The sequence below is a fragment of the Heloderma suspectum genome, chromosome 6 (genome assembly GCF_057233095.1).
Source record: "Heloderma suspectum isolate Gila_16-S chromosome 6, 16-S_ref, whole genome shotgun sequence".
Taxonomy (NCBI): Eukaryota; Metazoa; Chordata; class Lepidosauria; order Squamata; family Helodermatidae; genus Heloderma; species Heloderma suspectum.
In genome coordinates, this window is record NC_139463.1 from 91,963,197 (window position 1) to 91,971,187 (window position 7,991).

The 7,991-nt window shown below is 44.3% G+C and overlaps 1 protein-coding gene across 1 annotated transcript; it reads right to left on the reverse strand.

The window, feature by feature from the left end:
- Window positions 1–403: 403 nt before the first annotated feature.
- On the reverse strand, window positions 404–7,289 carry LOC146341827 (vomeronasal type-2 receptor 26-like). The gene is made up of 2 exons (XM_084808424.1): window positions 7,181–7,289; window positions 404–1,305 (listed from the first exon to the last, which is right to left on the reverse strand). The coding sequence occupies exon 2, from the start codon at window positions 1,301–1,303 to the stop codon at window positions 404–406; it is 900 nt and encodes a 299-aa protein (XP_084664550.1). The 5' UTR covers window positions 1,304–1,305; window positions 7,181–7,289.
- Window positions 7,290–7,991: the final 702 nt, after the last annotated feature.

The window sequence follows — 7,991 nt, forward strand, 5'->3', positions numbered from 1 at the left end:
AGATCAGAAGAAGAGGCCTTTCTCATTTGACCAATGGTGAGAGAAGTCAGGTGGGTGATCACAAGTGAGAGGGCCTTCTCTGCAGTGGCCCCACACCTTTGGAACAAGTTGCCATCAGAGTTCCTCCATGCTCTGTCATTGCAGGCTTTTAAGAAGGCCTTGAAAACTTATTATTTAACCTTGGCCTTCTTTTAATATCACTGCTATTGTTGCTGCTACTGCTGTTATCATTGTTGCTGGTTTTATTGTTAGCATTTATTGTTGTCTTTATTGTTCCAGTGTTTTTATCACTTTTAATATTTTAACTGTTTTTTATGTATTTTATTGCTGTAAGCTTGTGCCCTGAAAGGTAGCCAAGCAATGTTTTTAAATAAATATATAAAAAGAGGGACAGACAATTTCATCAGTGGTTTCTATTTATTAGGTGTCCCTTATTGTTCAATTCAGGCCTCATAAGAATAATGTAGCACTTGGGGAAAAAGATGAAACTCAGCAACCCAGCACTGGAGGCTAAAATTGAGAAGATCTCCACAGCTACCATGTATTTTCCCTTTGTGCTCAGGTAGGTTGGAACAAAGGATAACCAAACACTGCAAAATATCAACATGCTGAAAGTTATAAACTTGGCTTCATTAAAACTGTCTGGTAACTTCCTAGCAAAAAAAGCCACAGTGAAGCTGGCAATGGCCAGAAAGCCCATATACCCAAGAACACAGTAAAACATGCTGTGTGATGCCTCATTACATTCCAGTACAATTTCTTCAACCATTGCATGCATGTCAACATCTGGAAATGGGGGAGATGTTGCCAGCCACACAGTACAAATGCTTGCTTCAACAAGTGAGCCAGAAAGAACAATGGAGTTTGAAAGTCTTTTCCCCAACCATTTCCTTACTGTGGCTCCTGGCTTTGTGGCCATGAAAGCCAGAACCACAGTGATGGTTTTTGCCAATACAGAAGAAATGGCCATTGAGAAGATGATGCCAAAAGCAGTTTGGCGGAGGAGACATGTCCCCTTACTAGGCTGACCTATGAATAGCAATGCACACAAGAAGCAGAGCAGGAGGGAGATTAAAAGAGTATAGGTGAGGTTCCGATTGTTGGCTTTGACGATGGGAGTGTTGTGATGCTTCAAAAATGTTCTTAACACCAGTCCTGTGAACAATGAGCAGGAAAGTGCACTAATGGCTAAACCAATCCCCAAAGGTTCTTTATAAGACAAAAATGTTACAACCTTGGGAATGCATATATTTTGGTACTTGTTTGGATAATGACCATCTTTGCACTGGAAACAGCTTGCCATGTCTGAAAAAAAGAATCGTTGTACAGTTCAAGTCTCAGAAAGGAGTTGCTTTAGTAGATAACTGACTATTAAAAAAAAAATCACTATCATGCTATAACTATTGCTCCCACACAGATTATCCATTCCATTTTGATGTTGTTAATCTTAAATGTGGCCTTCAGTGTAGTGGAAGATCATATGGATGATCATTGATGACACACTCAGAGCAGAACTATGTGTTCAAGCAGAAGGTTGCTTCACTCCGGAATGATTTGGACCCAACTGACTTCAGTTTGGATTCAGTTCCGAAGTGCGATTCGGATATCCAAATTATTTGGATTTGACGTTTTCCCATTGATTTGCATTGGAAAGCAGAAATAGCCATAACTTTTTCAGTGTTTACAACAAATACATTAACCCTGGAAACCTGGCAGCCCCCATGGGGGGGATTGCACCTGCCAAATTTCAGGTGGTTCGGCCCAGTAGTTTTTGTGCTAGGGAAGGTAAAATCTGATTTTTTAAATGGAAAATTCTCAAAGCAAAGAGCTATAACATTTCACTGTTTTGACAGAATTGCATGAAATTTGGGGACCTGTCAGCCCCAATGGAGAGGATTCCAAATGCTAAATTTCAGACAGTTTATCCAAGTAGTTTTTGTGCTAGGCACAGATAAAATGTGCTGTTCTCAGAAACTCAAACCAAAGGTTATAAAGGGATAATCAGAGAAATTAGGTGCTTAAGCAGTGATTAGGAGAAGGTCACTTTCTCTAATCTCTGCTATATCTCTGCTCCCTAATCTTTGAAGTGCAAATAACCTCTCTCCCCTAGTACTACTTTCCTTTTCAGCTTCACAGTGGATGAGCTCAGGCTCTCTTTGGCTGAATGGAATACACATTATTGGGGAAAACAGGCTGGCTGGCAGGCAGGCAGGCTGGCAGAATAGTTTTTGTGCTATGTGCTTTATCCAACAAAAACTCTCAAAGCAAAGAGCTATAACTTTTCACTGGTTGCACAGAAGTGCATTAAATCTGGATACCTGCCAGCTATAATGTGGGTCATTCAAGCTGCCAAATCTCAGACAGTTTGTCCCAGTAGTTTTTGTTCTAGGCACAATAGGTTGTTCTCAGAAACTCAAACAAAAGGTAATAAACTCAAGGGATCAGAGAAGTAAGGTGTTTAAGAGGAGATTAGGAGGAGGTCACTATCCCTTATCTCTGGTGTAAGGAATGCAAAATAAAAAACAATATAACCCCTCTGCCTTAGTACTACAGCTTCACACTGGATGACTTCAGGCTGTCTTTGGCTCAATGGGAAAATAGGCTGGCAGGCAGGTTGGCAGAGGAGGTGGAGAGGCAGCTATGGGCAAGGGTGCTGGAACATGACTGGCAGAGAGAGAGAGACACCCATGGGTGCAGCAGGGTGCAAATATGCAATAGGCCCGTGGTGACAAAGCTGCCAAAGGCCAGCTATTCACCAAGGCCTAGGGCATGGGTTAAAGGGTAGGTGAGCGGGGCAGGCAGACAAACAGAGGCAGGCAGACAGAGGTTGGAGGAGGCAGGCAGTGGCTGGCAGAGGCAGGTGGAGAGAAAGACATCCGTGGGTGCAGCGAGGTGCAAATATGCAATGGTTGGACTGAAGTGAGGATGGAAACAAACAAACCAGGCCTGCAAAGTGGGCACATTGATTGAAATACAGGTGACTGTGAGTTCTCAATTGGACTGGAGCAGAATGAGGTGAGAAACAAACAAAGAAGGCCCACCAAGAGGGCTTATTAATTGAAATGTGGAAGACCCTGAGTTCCGAGTTGAGCTGGTCCGGAGACAAGCAAAACAAGCCCACACTCTGCTGCCCTATACCAGGACACACTACCCAGACTGGGAGAGAGCCAGCTTGGCTAGCAGTGCTGCTAGTCCCAGCAGCACCTCCCCCACCTCTGCCCCTGCCAAAGCCCCAAAGATGCCACATATCTTTTTACTGTGGTTTTAATGTGTTATATATTTTGTATTGTTTTATTGTGTGTTCTTTGGTTTTAATTTTTGTGAATTGCCCAGAGAGCTTCGGCTATTGGGCGGTATAGAAATGAAATGAAATGAATAAATAAATAGTGCTTTGCCCATGGTATTTAAATGTGGACTTGTGTGTAGTACTTTGCCTCACACTGTTTGCTTGACCACAACACAGGCAAACACAGGAAGAGACACACAAGAGCAAAAGAAAAGCAAATACAGAACTATGTACACACAAAGAAAATGGGTTTTATTTATTTATTTTAAGGGAAAAGATATAGAGTTCAAAAATGGGAAGGGAAGGAATACAAGAACTGAGAAGGGCAGGGAGGGGGAGCCAAGAACAAGGACAGGAAAGTACTATACACACACACACACACTCACACACACACACACGAATCTAGCAAGGAATAAAGTGAAAACTACTATGAAATACTTGAATTGGGATGGGGGGAGCCAAAGACCAAGGCAAGGCAAGAAACCTAAAGTACTTTTTAGTGTGTGTGTGTGTGTGTGTGTGTGTGTGTGTGTGTTTATAAAGCAAGGAAGGGGAAACTAATAAGAATGGTTGAATTGAGAAGGGAGGTGGGAGCCAAAGCACAAGCAAGGAAAGGAGGAAACTAAAGTACTTTTTAAATGTTTTTCTTTTAAAAAAACATCTAGAAAAAGGAAGAAAGGGAATAGTTGAACTCAGAAGGACTAGGTGGGAAAGAAGAATGACAAAGCTGCAATACAACTCACACACACCACAGATCTAGCCAACTGAATGACTCTACACTCTCAACCAACACTAACCAACCCAGCACTCTCTCACACAATGAAACAAACACAGGATGATCTCCAATATATACAGTACCCCCCCACCCCACCTCTTCCACCACTGTCACTGATTGGAGACTGCTGGATTAAGCTCAGCCTTAATTTGCCATTCTGGGTTAAGCTGCTGGGTTAAGCTCAGCCTTAATTTGCCATTCTGGGTTAAGCTGCTGGGTTAAGCTCAGCCTTAATTTGCCATTCTGGGTTTAGCTGCTGGGTTAAACTCAGCCTTAATTTGCCATTCTGGGTTTAGCTGCTGGGTTAAACTCAGCCTTAATTTGCCATTCTGGGTTAAGCTGCTGGGTTAAGCTCAGCCTTAGAGTTGCCATTCACCAAAGTTCACTCCCTCCTCCTCCTCCTCCTCTCTCCCTCCCTGATCTTTCAAAAGTTGATACATTTAGAGACAGGGTTTCTGGGTTTCAGAAGGCATCAGAATAGCTTTGAATCTCTGAGGTAGACCAAGGCACTTCAGTGGTGACCCGCTTTGCTTTGGGACACCTCAGTGCTGGTCTGATCCCTTCAGATCTCACCGAGGCACCCCTGAAGCACCCCTACTCACTTCAGTATTCAGATATGGCACTAAAGCAATACACAGCCCTAATTTGCAGGCTCTGGCTTTGCTTATTTTCTTAAGTGATCTGTTTTATGGTGGGTTTTTTTAGCTCTTTAACCCACTTATGTTGGAGTAAGCCCCATTGCTTCTGAGTAGGCAGATATAGCATTGTGCTATTAATATCTCCTCTTTTTTCTTTTGATTGGGTGGCTTTGCTAACAATTGTGGAATACATTTTATCTCAGTTTTGTCCCTGTCCTGAAGCTAACCCCCCCCCCCCCTAGATTTCATTGCCTAGTACTCTTTCTGAGCTGTTGGAAAAACTATACAAAAATAGTAAGAATAGGAATAATATGGGAATACTAATAAAAATGGCTTATCTTACAGAGTTGATGCAAAAGATTACTGAGATAATATGCATGACATTCTTTCAGTACTCTTATAAATGAAAAGCATTGTGGAGCCATAGTCCTATTGCATTTTGAACTCAGCCTCACATAATTCTGTGAACTTGATTTTAAAACAAACAAACAAACAAACTTCCATTTAAGAAAAGAGTTTTGGTGCTTAAAATTTTCCTCATCCACAAAAAACATGTAAATATTAAGTAACAGTCCCTGCGCACCTGAAATGCCACACCATGAAAGCAGTAATCACATACAACTGTCTCACATTGTAAGCAGCTTCAAATTATCCTCCATGCACTAGGGATGGTGGAGAATTTCTCCCCGAAACTTCGGGGGGCCGAGTGCCAACGTGTTTGGCCCCCCGAACAAGTTTCGGGGAGAAATCCTCCGCACCCCCCCCGCACCCCCCCCCGGGACGGGACTTACCTTTTGCGAATGTCCCTCCCAGTGGCTGGTCCGGCCGGCGGTTCAGCGGGTGTTCGAGCGAGGCAGGAGCGGCAGCCGGTCTTTCGACCGGCTGCCGCCGCCGCCATTGTAATGAAAGAAAAAAAAAAACGCCCCCTGATAGGCTACGTGACGATTCACGTAGCCTAACACGGCTAGATTTGCAAAGTCAGCCGTGATAGGCTACGTGAATTGTCACGTAGCCTATCACGGGTGACTTTAAAAAAAAAAAAAGACTGTACGGATAATGGCAGCCCCCATAGGGAGCCGCCATTCCCGTTCCTTATTTGGTGGCTGTAGTCTACGTAAATGTTTACATAGACTATGGCGAAAATAAGGGCAACGCTATTTGCATTGCCCTTATTTTCGCCGTAGTCTACGTAAACATTTACGTAGACTACAGCCACCAAATAAGGAACGGGAATGGCGGCTCCTATGGGGGCCGCCATTCGCGTACGCGCTTTATTTTTTTTTTTAAGTCACCCGTGATAGGCTACATGACGATTGACGTAGCCTATCACGGCTGACTTTGCAGATCTAGCCGTGATAGGCTACGTGAATCGTCACGTAGCCTATCAGGGGGCGTTATTTTTGTTTTTTGTTTACTTTCGCGTTCGCGGCCGGGCGAGGCGAGGTGCCTCCTCCCCGGCCTGAATTTCGGCCGGGCGAGGCAGGAAGCCTCCCCCCCCGGCCTGAACTTCGCGGGGGGAGCAGCGAAGCACCTCCCCCCCACCGCGAACGGCCTTCGACGACAGGTAAGTGACTTTCGTCCACGCCTACCATGCACCCACACTTTCCCTTGGTTCTCCAGCCCCAAAGCTCTTGCTCTGAAGGTTGGGGGAACAATAATGTTCAGAGCACTATGGGGTTGAGGCACACTAACCTCTTGTAACTGATACGCTTTCATTTTGATTAGAAAGAAAGACGTGCATTTTTAGTGAGGGTCTGTACAGAGATGGGGAGGAACAGTGTTAATAGGTGCAGATGCACAACACTGGGAGTAAATGGATATTGGTGGTGCACATGCTGATTTCATATTAAGGTGACAGGTAAGTCAGTAAGAGAAAGGAGTAGGTGAGTTTTGCATTTATGACTCAACATGTGTGGGATTGGCCTTCACAATGGATTGGTCCTGTTAAAAATTAGTTAATTAAGGGCGCAATGATATTGGGATAGTCAACAGCCTCCAAAGTTGGAGGCTGCCAAGTATCCTATGTAGGGCGGGTGGAACACAGATGGGAATCCTCTTCTCTGTGCTCCGGCTGCCCTCCTGTTGTGGCTAGATTAGGGTTGGCGGAGAATTTCTCCCCGAAACTTCAGGGGGCCGAGCGCCAACGTGTTCGGCCCCCCGAAGAAGTTTCGGGGAGAAATTCTCCACACCCCCCCACCCCCCGCACACCCCCCCAGGATGGGACTTACCTTTCCCGAATGTCCCTCCCAGCGGCGGGTCCCGGCGGCGGTTCGTCGGGTCTTCGTCAGGGGCGGGGGTGGCAGCCGAACTTACATATTGTGAAATCAAGGCAGGAGCCTTAACTTATATTTTCCATGCTTCTGCTACTGGAGGGAAGGTATGAGTGGCTTAACTCCTTGCTGAAACTGAAGGGTTGTGTTTTTTTTTTAATTCCTAGGATAGCTAATCTATTTGCTAATATTTGTACATTTAAGCTCCCACCTTTCTGGTCAGATATCTTCCCTTCTGGACATGGAACGCAAGCATAGCAGCAGGATGGTTCCCCTTTCAAAATTCTCTTGCTATAGCCAGGATAGCAGTTATCATTACACACAGAAACGGGCTGTGTCTAGTCCATGAAGGAAAGAAAATAACTTTAATATTCAGGAGAATGGGCTTGGAATCCTTAAGTTTCAAAGGTGTACATGCTATACAAATGTCCTAACACCAATTTTCTAAGCATGATGGGCAGAATTATTGAGTCTTCTATCAGTGTGATAAAGCTCAGAAGCAAATATATGCATTTACCTTGAGGCTTTGTCCCATATTCAATGCATTTGTTGATATGAGAGATTTTTTGTATGGCATCTTTACTAATGGAGAATTTAGCCTCTGGCTGATTTAGAGGGCAAAACACAAGATTGATGTTTTTGGTGTGAACATTCAAAACCTGTGGTTGAGAACCATTGTTTTCAGGGAACCTCCCCATCTCATTTATACCTCAGACACACAGGTAACGTAACGATTTACGTAGCCTATCACAGCTAGATTTTCAAATTCAGCCATGATAGGCTATGTAAATAATTACGTAGCCTATCATGGGTGACTTTGAAAAAAAAAAAGCGCATATGCAAATGGCGGCGCCCATGGGTGCCGCCATTTGCGTTCCTTATTTAGGCACGGGTAGTCTAAGATTTACATAGACTACGACGAAAAAAAAGGGCAATGCAGCGTTGCCCTTATTTTCGCCGTAGTCTACGTAAATCTTTACGTAGACTACCCGTGCCCAAATAAGGAACGCAAATGGCGGCGC

Bases quoted from the DNA above. Each gene is read 5' to 3' on its own strand.
- LOC146341827 (XM_084808424.1), bottom strand. From the start codon at position 1,303: ATGGCAAGCTGTTTCCAGTGCAAAGATGGTCATTATCCAAACAAGTAC.